This window comes from Ochotona curzoniae, unplaced genomic scaffold (assembly GCF_017591425.1).
Source record: "Ochotona curzoniae isolate NIBS_2020 unplaced genomic scaffold, NIBS_Ocur_1.0 scaffold_2587, whole genome shotgun sequence".
In the NCBI taxonomy this organism is placed as follows: domain Eukaryota; kingdom Metazoa; phylum Chordata; class Mammalia; order Lagomorpha; family Ochotonidae; genus Ochotona; species Ochotona curzoniae.
The window spans coordinates 29,064,261-29,082,566 of NW_024467096.1; the positions used below are offsets into that span (position 1 = coordinate 29,064,261).

The 18,306-nt window shown below is 45.6% G+C and overlaps 1 protein-coding gene across 1 annotated transcript in view; it reads left to right on the forward strand.

Moving 5' to 3' along the window:
- Window positions 1–2,283: 2,283 nt before the first annotated feature.
- The window catches only part of SLC7A14 (solute carrier family 7 member 14), a 46,046-nt gene continuing 30,023 nt past the window's right edge, over window positions 2,284–18,306 (forward strand). The window contains exon 1 of the mRNA XM_041002894.1: window positions 2,284–2,734. Within this exon, the coding sequence (XP_040858828.1) occupies window positions 2,431–2,734 (304 nt within the window). The 5' untranslated portion in view covers window positions 2,284–2,430. The remainder of the gene's footprint in view (window positions 2,735–18,306) is intronic.

The following is an 18,306-nucleotide window of genomic DNA, read 5'->3' on the forward strand; positions in this document are numbered from 1 at the left end:
TGCCGGTGGACTCACAGCTCCCAGCAGAAGATGAGTGAGACACTCCAGCTTTTAAACAGCTTCCCTGTATACAGTAGAACTATCCAGCCACAGGGATAGTGAAGCCATTGTCAAGAATAAAAACAGCATGAAGCAACCCTGTCAGATTTAGGAGGAAATTAAATCGGGGAGTTATTACCTAACTCCTGTGACCCAATCTGCCACATGTCTAATGATTCTTCTAATTATTGTAGGTATTTGCAAAGTCTCTAGAAGCAGAGAAGTGCTACATTAGAATCTCAGTAGTGTTAGCAATGTTTGTCGATTATTTAGCCAGGGACTTAAAATGTATGTAACCATACCCACAAGTGTTAGTGCAGCATTTGCAATCAATATTTGGCCATAATTTGAAACTTCTTTATAGAATTTTATAGTTTCCAATAAAAAAAAGATGACATTTGCATCATCAATTTTGGCAAAAATATATTTTTAGAAAGTATTTTATTTGAAAAGGTAGACAGCAAAGCAAGGCAGACAGATGAACAGAAAGCTCCCATCCCTTGGTTTACTCTCCAAAAGGCCTCCCCAAACAGCTAGGATTGGACCCAGAAACCTGAAATCCAATTCAGATCTCTTACGTGGGTAACTGACTGAACCACTTCAGCCACCATCTGTTTCCTCCCAGGGTGGCCACTGGAAGGAAGCTGGGGTCAGGAACCCAACCGGGACTAGAACCCAGGAACTCAGATGCAGAATACTGCAGTCCCAAGCAGCATCTTACCCACTGCTCCAAATTCCCACCCCAGCAAAACTTTAACAATCTCCAAATATCAGAGTTCACAACTTTATCAGACCCAATAGCCCTTTTAATAATAATAAATATTTTTTTGCTACACCTCTTTATGGATGAAACTTGCAGATAATCTGTCTAAGTCAAACATATTTCAGTATGTGAATAGTCAGGCATGTCCCAATGAGGTTGTTAAATGCTTGCACTTCATGAAGAATCCTGCAGAAGTGCCAGTTCCAAAGGGCTGTGTCATGGGCACCGTGCGTGATTCCAGGGAACACAGCATGCCATCACAGTCCTGGGTGTTCTGAGATGGTGAACAACTTCTCTTAAGTTCCAAACTAAGTGCTTTATAGCCATGCTTGGATTTATTCTATAGTTGCATCCCTGGGAAAGTCCATGTGCTTGTATGTTAAAACTATACAAAATATCTGTGCATTTCTATGTGGAAGAGTCAGGTTGCCCTCCCAGCATGTGCCAGGGGCATTCCCTTCCACACCCGTCTTCAGAAGACAAAAAAATAAAAGCTCCAAACATTCTTCATTTTGTTTGAGAAGTAAGACCTCAAACAATCCCACAGATAGCAAGGCTCTCCTCCTGAGAATTATGAAATATAATGTTACCCTCTTACGTGATTCATCTTTTAATATATATTTTTATTTTGAATTTTTGACTGACATGGTACAATTTCATATACACTAGGATTCCCCCTGTAATTCATTTTTAAAAGATACTTTGTCCCAAAGAACATGCTGAAGAATCATAGGTCAAGGCTGTTAGTGGCCTTTACATCACTAACAAATACCTGAAAGAAGGTTCATTTCTGCTCATGATTGTGAAGGTCTCACAGCCCAAGACTGGGCAGCCCCATTGATCTGGTGTCTGATGAGGGTGATGGATGGCAGAATACCTGCAGGGGAAGGAGTGCACAGTAAACTAGGAAGCAGGGGGAAGCAGAGAGCACACACATCCTCTTCCATGTGGTCTCCCCTTATGTACCACCATGCTCCAATCATGGACTTGCTTCTTACAATATCATCCAAATGAAATCCTTCTCAAAGGCCCCGCCTTCAGACACTATCATTTCATTAAGCCTCTACTATGTGAATCCCAACAACCTATAATGTTGGGACTTAGCTCTGCACAAGCTGAGGACCCAGGCAGAGCCAGGTAAGAAGTACTTAGAGTCCAGTCCTATGAGCAGCTCCCATGGACCAGGCATTGTCTTAACTCCTTATTTATACGTGTCCATCTACTCTTCGCATTCACTCTACAAGGAAGACTTTATTTCCTGTGGACAGATGAGACCCGGAGTGCCAAATGATGGAGCTCTGACTCAAACCACAGCTGCAGGTTGTGATTTAGTACTGGCAGGGGACATGAACCCTCTGATGTTATAGACACCCAGGAGAGACCACTTCTACCGGTTCAGGACCTTCGCCTCCAGCCCCGCCTCTAAGTCATCGTTTGCCTCTCACTCAGTCTCATCTTCTCTTTCTTGTGTATTTTTCCTGCAGATGTTCATGCTCAGAAGAAGGCTGCTTTGGGTCCCTCGGGACCTTTCCTGAAAGGGAGATCCCTGTTCACTAGATGAGTTCCAGAACCATTCAGTAAGGCTCTCATTCATCAGCTAACCTTCACCGCAGCCCTAATCATACAAGATGAGTGGCTTTCTGGCCTCCCTGGACCCCCGGCGGGTGCAGTGGGGAGCTGCCTGGCATGCCATGCACTCCAGGATCCTGCGCACCAAACCAGTGGAGTCCATGCTGGAGGGGACTGGGGGCACTACAGCACATGGCACCAAGCTAGCCCAGGTGCTCACCACCATGGACCTCATCTCCCTGGGCGTCGGCAGCTGTGTGGGCACCGGCATGTACGTGGTGTCTGGCCTGGTGGCCAAGGAAATGGCAGGACCCGGAGTCATCGTGTCTTTCATCATTGCCGCTGTGGCATCCATACTGTCAGGTAAGTGTCTGGGTACGGGGAAAGCCTGTGGGGAGCCTGCCTGCCAGCCCAGTTCCTGCTCATCCCACTTCTCTGGAGTCCTTAGTGGTAAGATAGATGAAGCAGCTGAGAAGTCGTACATCATGCTTCCCGCTTTTGCCTTGACAGCCAGGGAGAGCAGGGCTAGGTTTCGACTCAAATGTAGTTAACTTCTTTTTTCTTTGATTTTTTTTTCCAAACCAACAACTATTCTGGTGGCAAGTCCTTTCCCAAACTCTCATGGCCTGTCGTGGTTTAATGGATCTATTTTTATTGTTAACTTATCCATTAGAAGAAGGTAGGCCACTTCCTTTGGAGGAGGTCACAGCTAAAATGTAAATAATACACAAAGGGTTCAAAAAGTAGTGAAATCACAAATTAATAAATCTGATATCATTGAAATGTAAAAACTGTCGAAATGATACTGTACCCAAAAGGATGGGGAGATGCCACCATGAGACTCATACAGCCATGTCTGCCTAATCCCTCTAGCAAGTTGATACCCTGTGAAGGCAGGTCACCTCGTTCCTTCTGCCCCCCAACCCCAAGAGTCTTAAAGCTCATTATTTAAAAATAAAATGCTGACCACTTGTAGAGAAGTACTCCTTCTTCCTCCAACTCTTCCCTCTTCTTTTATTACATTGTGATTCCCAGAATGAACAGAGTCAGCCAATGGACAACAGGAAACAAAAACTTGCTCATTCTTACGGTTATATCACAAAAGCAGGAGACTTTGCTGCGTTTGGGGGGTGGCAGATCATGCGACTTTGTGCTATGACAGGTGGTGAATGTCTCAGTCTCTCCAAATGTTTCAGAAGAAGTAGGAGTTGTTACTCGGGTCAGGAGTACTGTGTGCCAAGCCGATGCATAGCCAAAAAAGTACTGCATTGTTGCCAAACATGCAGAGTAAAGAGTCCTCACTTCTGTAGGACACGGAGGCAGGTGGTAACACACAACCAGAAATGGTGCTGTTTGCACTTGACAATTTTTTTTATTGATAAGGAAAATATTTTCACATTACGCTTGCTAATCTCCTGTGAGGACTTCTCTTCTCTGCCGGTTTTACCACCATCCCCTTTTCCTAGGTAGTCACCTTTTCATAGGCATCATTGCCTTAATAATGGAGGACCCGGTAGAATAGAGGATTTCACTCAATTATAGACGAAAATAAAATACTCCATGAATTTCTGCGTATATTTGAAGTTCTGTCTGACTGCAATCATTTCTAAACTTTCTGAAAACAGAAACTAACCCACTAAAAATCTGCACATCTTGAAGTGTGTCATACAGAACAGAATGTAGATAGTAGGACAAAACGCAAACATAAAACAGGGAGCCCCACAGAGCGCATATGCAGATGCCCAAGTTTCCTTTGTAATTAATGAAGACTACTCAGTTTTCTCTCCATCCCAGTCCCCAGATCACGATCATGCCCATCAGCAAATTGCCTGCACCTAATCTTTTGCAGTGCTACATTGCATCTAAAAACCCTGAACATGATCCAGTTGCATTCTGGGAGCCTTGCCCTTTCCAGGCTCCTGGGCATCATATGATGTGGACTACTGCACTGCTGAAATGGAGAGCCTAAGATTGTCCAGGCCAGCTGCTGAGAGTTCTGACTTTTCATATCCATTTCCAGTCTTATACTCAGAGAAGTCAGCTGCCATTTGAAACCAGCTATGGTAGGTCTATATGACCACTGTTATTGTTCAGAGAACCAGTTGTTACACATTTACCAGCACACCATGGACCCACCCCACCAAACACCCCACCCTGCAGGCTACTGCTGAATAACTGGTACCCACACAAGGACCAAAAGGGAAACCATAGCCACTATCCTAGTTGGGATCACCTTTTTCACAAATGACCCCATCCATAACATTTCTTTATATTGTGTGCTTGACTTACATCTGCCCTAAAGCCAGCCTGAATCCTCCCAGAGCCTCCAGCTGGAGTCAGGACCAAATAACTAGCACCAACGTTAACAGATTTCTAGCAGATTGTCTCCACCAGGCCTCTCTGACCTGCAATTTTTGATCACTAAGCTAGAGGAAGATTTCCGTCCACTGCCTTTCTGGCCACGCCCACACTGTCATCTTCACATCATCTTCCGCTTGAAAACTGCTGCACTGCTTCTCCATACTGCAATGATCTGGCTCCCCTACATCCTCACCCTTTTGAGTGTGTGATAACTCGTCTCCTTCTGGGCTTAGTGAAATCCTGACTCACCTGCTGGTTGTCCAGTCTCCACAGTCGTACATTTGTCTGGTATAATTGTTGCTTGGTACAAGGATGGAGTAAAAAAGAAAATTGGAAGTAACTAGACATGGTTTTTTTTTCCAAGCTGAAGGAGAGTAGAGCTGTGGGATTCAGAGTGTTTCCAGGGGGAGAATAAACCATGCTGAACCTCACGACGTAGGCTGAAAAAGCCGGAAAGTAAAAACCTGGAGAGTGACGGTTCCTGGGAAGTGGTGGGATCAATGGAGATGGGAAAACTTTAGTGAATTTAGGGAAAAAAGAAATCATACTACTTTGAAACTGAGCTAGAAGCCTGGGAAAGGGCAGCTGGAAAGTGAGATGACTGAAACACCGACTTCAGAAGTGAAACACATGTCAACAAGGTGAAGTTCAGACTTGGAACCTGGGTCAGCCCCTCACTAGCTGGAAGTACTCAAATAAATTCCATGATTTCTTGGAACCTCAGGTTCTCTCCTTGGAAAATAGTGACATAATAAGGCCTGAATCAGGGAGAGGTGAGGACGACTGGGTGGGATGCCTGTCAAGTGCCGGGTACAATGTCCAGCACATGGCGCTAAATACATGATACTTTGCTCTATAACAAACTCTACATGAGGTCAAAAGTCAAAATTTCTCTTCAAGATAGATGTTATTATCTCCAATTTCACATATGTAGAAACTAAAGTTTAAATGACAGAGCTTAGATTTAAATCTGTTAGGAACACAGTTTAGGAACTTAAATCACTTGAGAGATTTATTTTTCTCTGAAACAGTGGATTTGAGGTCAGTTTTATTAAAGTATGAGACAAATAGTAAAATCCACCCTTTTTTGTATGCACTTGCATGAGTTTCGGCAAACATGTCATATAACCTTGAACACAATCAGCAGACAGAAGAGTTCCATCATGCCCCAAATAATTCCCTCATACTTATTCTTTGTTCTTGTCCTCTTCCCCTCAGTCCCAACCCCTAAAAGATTTGATTTCTGTGCAAGGTTATAGTAACTTTCTAAGATCTACCTGACAATTCTGTTCCAATGCTGTAATTGCCCACAGCCCTGTCACCAGCACAGAGAAACGTGTTCCCATCTTTATCTTTTATTCTGAAGGTTTGATCGACTCTGAGTAACTTAATGAGGCACAACCTGACCCCACACACATGCAAACATGAAACAAAGTAAATAAACAAAAACTTTTTGTAGATTACACACAGATTTCACATACAGGAAATAGCTTTTCTTTCTGATTTCTGCCTCTAAGCTGGAGGCAGCATGGTTCACAGAGGGTCTCTTACTTAGCTGGCTGGCAGTGTAATAGAGCAAAACCATCATTCCAAGGACATTTCAACCATCCAAAGTCCCAGGAGGCCTTGACACACTTGAGTGATAGAAGAAGAGCAGGTTTGACTTTTTCCTAAATTTATGTCCAGTCCTTTTTTACTATTAATCAGAGAAACTATCCATGGAGTATAGGTCTGAATGGCTCAAAGCTCATATGCTTTCTACAGAAACCCCACAAGCTCCTATCCCAGTGGCTTCGTCAAAGATTAAAAGACGGTACACAGGAACACTGCTAATCCCTACCAAGTGGTTGGCAAAAATGTAATAGGATATAGTTCAGTAACAATGTATTCGGTTCTCACCATGTATCAGACCCTAGAGCAGTAACACAAATACATGAGAAATTGCCTCTATTAAAGGATACTACTACTTATTAATGAAGATAAAAAAAATAAAAACCCAATAAGTAAATACAGCAATAAAATTAATAATAACAGTAACAGTTGCAGCCACAGCTACAAGTGCTTAACACACTTTTTTACTTAATCCTGACAACACTGTTTTGTAACATCACTCATCACAAAGGAAGTTCAACACATTCATAAAAATTGAATTCAAAGGGAAGACACCTTCAGTACAAAAAAGTTGTTGAAATCCATGCATCTTTACATATTACACATTTTACACATACTTGCTACAGCTCCCTCCTCATGCAAGTGAGAAAACCGGGATTACTAAAAGGTTTGGTAACTTACTTAAGGTTCCTGTTCAATAGATGATAGAGTCAGGCATTGACAGAATAGGAGTCTGACTCCAGAGCTCACTTCTCAATCAGTTTGTTAATCTGCTACAGAATCAGAAATTGAGAATTCAACTACAGACTACCAGAATCCAAAAACGAAGCAATAACTTCATAGTTAGAAGTTAGATAGAAAAGAAATCAGAAGGAAGACTGTCAGTGTGGCTCCATATCGGGGGTTCCAGCCTTTTTATTCTCTGCTTCCCTGTCCGGGTTCCTGACCTGGCTTGCAGCTACAGCAGGGTATCAAAATTCAGCATGGCTGCCCAGGCACTTGTTGGCATGTTCGAATGAAGACAGGAAGACAAGGGGAATGTTGAAGCAGGTCATTCCCCACCTTTCTATGCCCTTTTAAGGAGCTTTCTCGGGAATCCTTCCCTATGACTGCCTCTTACATTAACCAACATTTGGACACCTGGCTGCAGCTATGGAGGCTGAGAAATGTCGTCTTACCACGAGTATGTGGCCGACCCCAGTATCACGAGAGTCTCTTGATAGGAAATAAAGAACAAGCCAGCGCTCACTGTCACATCTGTGACGGATGTAGAAACCCTAAGCCTTCCAGTACTCCTGGACCAGAAGTTCTGGGAGCTCTGTGTTCCCCAGGCAATGTGCTACTGGCAAAGTGAAGCGTCTCTGTGTAGATGCGGGGAGTGTCACAGCTCGCCACCTTTTAGCTCTCCCAGCTCATACTCTGCTCCCACGGCCTCTCTGTCTTCACTTTACATTCACTGCCAGTAGCCTCCTTCTCTTTAGCTCTTCAGAACATTAGATACCACCCTCTCCTCTCTCTCCTCAAGGCATAAGAAAGGCAAGGTTATGTGAGCAGGGATCTTTCAGAAAGTTTGGGCCAGAGAGAGGCTCCATAACTCAGTCCCAGCAGACAACACGCCTACACCTGAGTATGGGACACTCTAATTCTCTGCCTTCAGGAGATGGCCACCAACCATCTCCTCTTGGCTCCAGCCCCCATCAACGCTAGTGGACAGTCTTTTTCTTTCTTTTTTTTTTTTAAAGATTTATTTTTATTATTTTTTTATTGGAAAGGCAGATATACAGAGAGGAAGAGGAGAGACAGAGAGGAAGATCTTCCGTCCGATGATTCACTCCCCAAGTGAGCGCAACGGCCGATACTATGCCGATCTGAAGCCAAGAGCCTCTTCCGGGTCTCACACGCGGGTGCAGGTTCCCAAAGCTTTGGGCCGTCCTCTACTGCTTTCCCAGGCCACAGGCAGAGAGCTGGAAGGGAAGCGGGGCTGCCGGAATAGAACCGGCACCCATATGGGATCCCAGGCGTGCAAGGCGAGGACCTTAACCACTTGCGCCACCGCGCCGGGCCCGGACAGTCTTTTTCCTTCACGCTCTCCTTCATCCTAGTCTACTGTCAAGTTCCACAATATGTCTGTATCTCACCCTTGCAGTTTACTGACCCTTTTTTATCACCCTCCAGATTCATCCTGGCCGTTCTCCAATGATGATCTTCCCCCAACCAAAGTATTTCAAGATAATTTACTTAACAGAGATGTTTCTTAGGAGAGGGACTTGGGGGCAAAGCCATGAAGTTTAGGTATCGTTTTATAAAGGTTCAGTGATGGAGCCATCATTGTGGTACAGTGGCTGAAGCTGCCATCTGAGTTGCTGCATCCTACATCAGAGCACCAGTTCAAGTCCCAGCTGCTCACCTTCTGATAGTTTCTTGCTGATAAGCTGGATAGGCAGCGGAAGATGGTTCAAGTACGGTTCCTGCCACCAATGCAGAGACCATTGCAGAGTTCCAGGCTTCTGACTCCTGGGTTCAGCCTGGCCCAGCCCTAACTATTGCATCTAATTGGGTAGTAAACCAGCAGATAGAAAATCTCTCTCCCTCTGTTTCAGCTCTTTTTTTTTTTTTTTGAAAGATGGAGTTTCAGAGAGAGGAGAAGTAACAGAGAGAAAAAGAGAGAGTCTCCCATCTGCAAGTTCATTCCCCAAGATGGCCACATCGGCCAAGATAGTCAAGCCAAAGCCAGACGCTTCCTCCATGGGTGCAAAGGCCAGGATGACACCGATGCATCAAATGAGAGGGCTTTGGAAACAGCAGTGTGATTAGGATACTGAATTTCACACAGCACTTCCTATGACCTTAAAAAGGAGGGGAGAGGAGTAGAAACAGGAAGGTGGCAAAGCAGACCAACCCAGACCAACACGAGGGCTATGAAACCACCTGTGCCTGCAAAAGGTGCTTTCACCCAGTGCCTCTTCCCCAGCAGAGGGAAGTGACTTTATCTTTGTGCTGCAAATAAGGACCAGCGGGCCAGAGGCTGGGGACTTGCTGGAGGCCCCACTAGCTGCCCCAGGCAGGGCTGGAACTCAAATCTGGGACTGCAGGAAGCCAGTACTCACATCCTTCCATCTCAGCAAAGCGGTTCTCACAGGCCTTGGAACCTAAAGTCTTACTCATTAGATGTAGATTAAAAATTTCAATCAATTCTCATTGATTGTGTCTAAATAGCAGTGTAGAACCATTCCACAGAGTAGTATTCCTTCTGGTTTTCATGGTTTATTAGCTTTGGGGTTTCTCTTCTGTGTCTGCTGCCATCCTCATGTGCCCACTGGTGAGCCCAGTACAGCAGAGCTCCTGGTGAGGTGGCAAGGGGCCCAGGGTTTTGTTGAGTCAGCACCTTTCCCAGGAGCAGGAGAGTCTCCAGAGCCGTGCAGGGCTGGCTGTCTCAGCAGGCCTTCTCCAAGCTCAGACACAGGCTCCCCAGCCCACACTTCATCTCGGCTTAGCTGTGCATGGCCAAAGAAAAACCCATAAATGATCCAAAATTATATTGTCTGACAAGTTCCCTTGTTTTGTTTTTTGGAACAACAAACCCTTTTCCTTCCTCAGCTTATTGAAGCAAGACTTGGGAGGTGAAGCAGGAGGCTCAGTCCTTGGTCACCCCTGTTGGTGATCAAAGATCACTCACTCCTTCCGCAAGCTTGCGTTTCTTTGTTCCCTGGAATACCCCAGAGAACTGCCCTGCCCTTAGCCGCACCACGGAGTGGAAGAGCCAGAAATATCAAGAGAGTGAGGAGGAATTGAAAAGATGAAGGAAAAAAAAGCCACTCCATTCTTCAGACCTCCGGAAAACTTGCTTTCCCAAACACTATCCAAATACACAGCTCAGCTTGAGAATTTTCATAACAAGAACAGCCACTTCTGCTGTTGTTTTTTAATCTTCCAGATATGATTCAGCAAGCACTCAATAATTGCTCGTTTTTACTGTTGTTATGTATTATTATGACTAGCCAACACTGTGCACCACGCACTGTGGACCCAGCACCTCATGTAGCCCTCAGTCCCCTGTCGGGTGGACACGAGTGTCCTGTGTTCTGAGTCACCATGACAACTACACACGCTCCTCAGGGCTTCACGGGTGTCTGGCACCTGCCGAACCCCAGTCACTCAGTCCTTGCAAATTCTGCCACACACAGGCAATGGTTATCTTCACCTTTACGGATGACAAAACCAAGGCTCAGGCAGGTTACGTGATTTGTCTGTGTAGTCAATGCAAAGTGTGGGCCTAATCCAGTGTTGCCCTGCACCTCTTCCTACAGACATGCTCCCCCCCACCCCACACACACAGACCCAAAATTTTAAAACTCACCGAAGAGAATGAAAGGATTCCAGAAAAACCTTCACTTGCAATGAGAGTCCAACAGAGCCTATTTCTCATCCTATTCAATTGATTAGGACAACACTTTCCTAGATCAAAACTTCTGCAAATTGGGTCATGAACACGATTTCTAAGCCTTGTCTTGGTGTCACCTGTCACCAGAGAAGAGAAAAGGTTGTGAAGTTCATGCAGCTCTTCCATCTGTTGTCAGCCCTGTAGGAAGGATGTCAGTTACCTGTTCAGAGAAGGTGAGCTCATTTTAATAAAAATCTGTGAGTTTCTCTAAACCGCTGGTAGTGCAAACTGGTTAGCTTCAACAGACTTGGGAAAAAATCTGGGCTGCTTCTACATCCGCCACACCTGGTTAAATGGACGGTGCATGCTGAGGGCACCTGACAGAGATGTGGAGGGTAGGGATTGGCCACCTGCTCTGGGCTCAGTATGGCAGGAGCTCCTTCTATAGAACACAGGGAAGAACTCATAAGAGAGACAAAGAGCTTGGCCTGCCAAGCTTGGAGAAGCCAAACACATGTGGAATAGCTGAGTGCTGAGAGAACCAAGGTGCCCACTGACGAGCAGGCAAGAAGGGGGCGGGTCACAGAGTGAGTGCACCATCAATGGATGCCCAGGGAGGAGGAGACCCAGGGACTCTTTGGGTCTTCACAAAGACATGCGAGATGCTTAAGAGAAGGCTGCTATTGATGCTTTCCAGCTTGGGCAGGGTGAGGAGAGCAGAGCAGTGACCTGCATTGAGGTGTCTCAGGAGAGAATCTTTTGGGAACAGGGGATGCTTCGGCCTCTTCTCCTTTCTTTGACACAAACACCAATCACCTCCTTCCCTACCCTCTTCCCTTAGAACTCTGGAAGGGTTAGGCCTCCTCTGGGATGTAAAAATCGAATTTGTGTTTTACAAAGTGGATGTTAGCAGCTGCTGGGCTGGGAGGATTGGTGGGTGGGATGTACTTGGCACAGAGCACTGGGGAACCTTCCTGTACACAGCAGATGAGTTAGGGCCGCTGTTCTTCCTAGTGGCCCCGCCTCCCTAGTCCTGTGAAGGAGCCAGGAAGCCCCTAATGAATGCAATAGCCATGGGCAGCTTTCAGCTGAATTTCGTACAAGGGACGTGGCAGAGGACAGAACAAAGACTGTCATATCTGTCAGTGGCTTCTGCAAAGAGGCATTGCTGCCGAGAAAAACATCATGTACTCTTGGTCATATTTATGCCATTCAGTCATAAGAAGGCTCTTGTCACTAACGCATCCTTAGCAATGTTTTCCAAAGAGCAGGCATGTGGGTCTACACTTCACACATAAGCAAAATTCATTATATTGTTTATTTTTCTTGAAAGTTCAAGAAAGTATAAGCTGGGCATTTTATAAACAGTCACAAGATAAATCTAGCTAAAGACTAAATAAATAATAGAACATACAATAGAACATACAAATTTATTCCAAAATAAATACTAGAACATGCCTGAAAAGTTCATAAGGTCTATACATTTACATTACATATCCTTAGGGTACTTAAGAAAGTTCAGGGGGTGGAAGGAGGCAGTGTGTGGATGCAGGAGGTTAAGCTGGCACTCCCATCTCCACTTCTGATTCAGGCTTTTTGCTCATGTGCAGCCTGGGAAGCAGCAGATGATGGCTCAAAGAGTTGAGTCCCTGCCACCCATGTGGGACATCTTGAGTGAGAACTGGGTTCCTGGCTTCTGCGTGGCCCAGCTCAACAGTTCAGGGCATTTGCGGAATGAACATGTGGATAGAAGATAGCTCTCTCTCTTTCTTTCTTTCTCTCTCTCTCTCTCTCTCTCTGGCTTTCAGATAAGCTAAACAAATAAATTTGCAAACCAGCAATTGCAGGACCACATGCTTGAGTTGACCATTGTGTGGAAGCTGTTTCTTCAATAACCCTAAAATCTTTCCATAGAGGGAGATCTGGGGCAGAGGATAAATAAATTGGCTAGTTACATTTAGCCAATAAGCCACCAAAGTCCCTTGACCTCTTTGGGGGTCACATCCCTGGCTATAAAAGGAGCTTCTCCCCTTCCTGTTTCCATGTTGATATATTGGTGCCAAGGCTAGGGGATTTAAGGGCTCCCTGTTTCCCACCCGACTTCAGCTAGAGCCCTCTCGGGTTCAGTGGCTCATGGTGCCATCTACCCTTGACCAGAGATGCAGCCCCTCCCCTAGACACAGGCTGCTCCAGTTCTCTGGGCTGGGGACGGGACTGGTCTGGCAGAGAAATCTGAAGTCTCAGGGTAGACACAAAGAAGCAGGTATACACAGACGCATCACTTTTCTCCCAGACACATTTTTCAAAGCTGCCTGGGCTTTCCTGACAAGTGACAGAGTGACCAAGTTCATTCAGATGGAAAACACAGTAGAGGCAAGGAGGGAGGGAGAGGGAACCTGGCAGGCAACTCCCAGAAACAGAAACCCACAATTTCCTTGGCTAACCATAAGCATGGGGCCAAGGACAGTCAGGGCTTGCGGAGGTTTTCTTGACATTGGACAACCTGCAGTGACGGGGTTGCTTTCTTACCTACTGCTGCAATTCATTGTCATAGTGGAAAATTCACGCTCCGGTCCCTCTGCCTTGTTCATCCTTATCCTTCCTAGACACAACTTCAAAGCCCCAGACTCCCTTGCCTCCTCCTCACTTCAGTTAAAAAGAACCAGGCTCCCTGCCTTTTCACCTTTAGCCTTCATGGGGCTGGGAGAACACCTGGAGTGGCTCAGCTGTGCGGAATCAGCTGTTGATGGAACCCCTTGATTAGAATATAGGAGCTTCCCCATCAGGAAATCTGTTACCGAGTGCTCCTTTCTCTGGTTTCACTGCAGTACCTGATTTAGTAGGCACTTCGTGGTGTGTATGTCACAGAAAGGAAGAAAATTAGGAAGTCAGAAAAGATTCGGCAAATTGCTAAGTTAATTGACAAATAGGTTAGGGAATTTGAAGTAAGTTAAGCTACATGCTAATAACAAACCTCTCTGTGAGCAGTCACTGGAATTTGAGAGTGAATAACCACCAGATTTAATGCTCCAGGTGGAAGCAAGCTAAACATTTAGAAGCATTACTTACCTACTGGCTTTCTTTGATGGGGTAGGAAAGAAACAGGAGCCCCGCTCGTAAGTTGAGAAGCCCTTCTCTGCCTTTTGCCAACTGGCAGGTGGATTTTTCTTCTCCACACCTGCTCTGGGTACACCATCTTTACCTCTGGGTACTGTGGGAGTGACAAAGTGTTAGGAATTTTTGCCACAAAGCCATATACCAGATGCAGCAAGTCACACCGGAGGTCTTTATTTGTGCTGAGAAAGATGGCTGTGGGAAAGAGTCTGATGAACTGCTCCCTCAGTGGGAAACAGCCAGGGACCACTTCCATTTTGCAGGGTGACCCATAGGGAAATGGCTGCACAGGGTATACAGCACTGGGCTTTTATACACCTTGGATGTAGGGGATTAGGGAAGGTTGTAGCACATGCTTGTGACGTGTCATCATGAAAGGTGTTGACCTTCCCTGCAGACTCAGCATTCCAAACATATCTGGATGACAGTGTCTACTTGTCCTTGGTAAAGATAACATTAGGCTAGGGGTGCTTTCTTCTGTTGTTTATGGCTAGAGGGAGAGAAGAAGGAGAGAGAGCACTGGGACTCAGTCTGTTGCTTGGTGTTCCAAGGTTACCATGTGTTCTTGACTTGTGATAAGCTTGCTTATCTTCTGACTCACTCAGCTCCTTCAGAAGTCCCTTCTGCTCGGCCCGCCAGAGGCCAGGCCCGGCTGTGGATGCTGGGATCAGAAGAGGAGCCTGCATTGGTTGTCTTTGCTATTGTTTGAAACCTGAATGTGGTATGTGGAATCTCAGGGCCCGTAGAACCCAGACCTCTGACTTGGAAAGAAATTCACATTGATGAAGGTCATGCTTTCCCTGTTTCTCAAAGTCATACATCACCTAGGACATAGAGCTTATTTCGGATCAGAGGATCGCCAGGTGTTTTGTCCCGGGCCTCTTTTCAGTGTCAAGAGCACTCCAGGTTTAACTGCGGAATGTTGGTCCATTCCACCACAGAGTTGTGGATTTAGGAGTAAAACCCCAGAAATATGGCAGGCATGAATAAGGATACGTTTAGAATGCATTTTAGAGGGTGACTGATTGGAAAGGGCCTCAGAGTTGCAGTCGGTGAGCTGTCTCCACTCTTTCCTCTAGCCCCCCTGAAATAAATATCCCTGCTTCTCGAGGGCCTGGGTTTCCCATCTCTGCACCACTACAAGGAGAACATTTTCATCCTGCGGTGGCAGCACACAGTGACTCACTGATGGCCACCTACATGTTAATGTTGTATGCTAGTGATTTTCTCCAGCTGCTTCATTATACTTTTGAAATCACGGCCTCTCTAATCACTTTGACGGGTAACCAAGAAATGCTAAATCACTTTGGTAAAATAGCACAAGGCAAGTGTGATCAAGTGGTAAGCCTTGGGCAAAACTTTCTTTAAATGGATTATCAAATTAAGTAAAGATTATTTAGACACTGATCCCTCTTTTAAAACGGTGATTCTCTAAGCTTCACACCGATCCATTTTTGGTAAATCCTTTGGATTGCATCCTTTACTAGTTAACAATGAAAACCAGAGCTCATGTTACCTTTCCAGTCACTCAATTTTTCTATTTCGCCCAATGAGGGTAAGTGACTTGCTCTTGGACACTCAGATCCTGCATAATCTATATCAAACCCTAGGTTTCCCCTCCTGTGCTTTTTATTTCTCGTGGAAATTTAAAAATTACTTTGGGGCTTGGAGAAATAGCCGAGTGGCTAAAGTCCTCACCTTGCAGGTGCTGGTTCATATCCTGGCTGCTTCATTTCCCATTCAGCTTCCTGCAAGTGGCCTGGGAAAGCAGTCAAGGACAGGCCAAGGCCTTGAGACTCTGCACCTGCATGGGAGACCACAAAGAAGCTCCTGGCTCCTGGCTCCTGGCTCCTGGCTTGCGATCAGCTCAGCTCCAGCCATTGTGGCCACTTAGGAGGTGAAGCAGCAGACAGATCTTTCTGTCTCTCCTTCTCTTTGTAAATCTGACTTTCCAATAAAAATAAATAAATCTTTTTTAAAAAGAGAAAAGAAAGAAAGCTACCCTTAGACATATCTCACTTACACACCAGGTATTTCAAAATAGTTCAGTGACTGGATGACATTTTCCAGTTTCTTCTAGGATATTGTGATTCTAAACAACCTTCAGCATTGGGCTTAGATAATGCCAGCTTAGATAATATCTAGGCCTGTATGCAAACAAATCAGAAGGATTTGAAAAGTCTGCAAAATTCCTTATAATGGATCCAAAAGAGCGATTTCTTGGGACAGAACTTGTCTTAAGCTGTTACTGGCTAACTGACTTCCCTTCTGTTCTCCCTAAATTGCCATCATCAAGACCCCCTTCGAGGACCCTGGGATATGAATTCTGAGTTTCTCAAAGCCTTTGACACCAGGCACAGACAGGGCTACTTCTTCACACTCCAGACAGCCAGAGGCCTGTCCCTTCACAGCAGCAGCACAGACGTGGCCATTCCCTAATTACCCTTAGCTACTGAGCTCCAAGGGTGAGTTCGGTATTTTTAAATTGAATTTGGCAGATGAAATATCACAGGGGGAACATTTGATTGCGCAAATTCCACAGTATCGGCTCTCCCAATTACAGTTGCAATCAGACGCATGCCTGCTCCAAAAACCTCACTGGGGAAAATTCCACTTGTAAACCTTGTATCAGGGAGTAGAGATAAGTGGAGAGGGTAAGCTCAGAAGACCCAGAAATTACTGGAGGAAGCCACGGGGCCTACACCAAAAAGAAGGCTATGGCCACCTAATCCTTCCTCACACCGCACTAAAAGAGCACCCAGGTCCGAGCCAACTCAGAATACAGAAGTCCTCCAGGCCTCCAAAGATGCAGCAACAGGTCCTCCTCCTCCGTGCTGACAGCCTGTACTCTCTTCACCCAGGGATTCTTCCCGCCTTAGTGCGGAGACAATTTCCTCTTAATTGTAGACTCACTCTAACAGTTTAAACATCCAGGGTTAGAAGCAGCAATTTACAAAAGAGATGGTCTTCAGGACCCGAGGGAAGCAAGCCTGGTGAGAGCCAGGGGAGGTAACAGCCCACATCAAGGGAGGAAACAGAAAACTCCTGCAAAGTCGGGGAAGGAGACTCCTACTGGAACTCCAAGTCAACAGTAGCCTGGGTCATCTGACAGGCTTCACCCGTTCTCTGACTACAGCTCCAGAATGCAGCACAACACGGCAATTTCCATAGAGTTACGCTTACGCTCAATACATTTGCCAGCAAAATTCAATACAACAGGTAGTGTCCTCTAGTGCCAGAACTAGGAATTCCTTGAGGCAGTTCAAGATGTTTCTTAAATAAGGAAGCTGAATACCCAGGGGTGGGTTTGAGGCAGGAACCCAGCCCCATGGGTCCAGTGATCCATTCTGCTTGCTGATGCCACTGAGGGTGAGACGAGAAGACATCACCTTGAGTTATTAATTGTGTCATTGCTTTGACATCTCTGTTTTGGCTTCCTTGCATTGATTCACCCCCTACAAAACGAGAAGAAAGCTGCTCTCTTTATTCACGAAAGAGTGAACTGTTGTTCCCAGGTTTGTGATGAGAGAACCTCAGGGTTGGCCCTTAACAAAATTGAGACTGAAGGTTAAGTTATTTGAGTTCCCTCCTACCTCCTCCTACAACCCACTCCTGGTATGTCCTCTCCAAGCTGTGCTATGTCTGTCCTCCAACTGGCTGTCCCACCCACTGGTCCCACACACAGAATGCCTGGTACAAAATAGGACATTTTTTCAGCTCCCAGAAGTTTGGTGTATTCTCAGTGCCTTCCTAGTTTCATCTCTCATTGCATCAAAGAATGAGGCCATCTTCCAGTGCTTTCTGGATGTAAGTGACCATAAACATTACCTGGGTCACTTGTTAAAATTCACCATCCTGCTTCCCACCTCCTGAAGCCAGGATTCAATAGTTGGTTCTGCTGGCTGCAGGCCTTGGACCTACTATGGAAAATGCAATGCTGCTGCTTGCCTGATGTCCTCTCGCACATCCATGCACACACCTTTCCACCCGGACCCTCATCCTGTCTCTCTCCACCATGTCTCTGCCTCCTGTCCCACCTTCTTAGTCCAATTAGTTCCTCCTGATACAAGGAGCTGAGCATGTCTTTTGTCTCTACTACTGCTCTCATACATGGCTGACTGAGTTTGTACAGCCTCCCACATGGGCTGATTTCCTGGCCCATCTTGAGGCTGGGCTGTGTCGTTTGTCTTTCTCATTGCAAGCACTTAGTACTCTGCCAGCCAATTTAAAATGTTTGTTAAATTACCTTCTGTACGTGTTAAATGCCTTTGTTAATAACTAGTGCTTTATTTATAACTGCATTGCTATATAAGTCCCTAGGTAACAGTGCAGCGTTTTCAGACTGCTAGCATCATCATTCTCAAACAGGGAGCACCTTCTGTAATACATACAAACTCAAGAGAAAGATGGTTGTTATATAATATAACCCTGGTGCTGTCAAGGATGAGGGGCATATAGAATCAGGCAT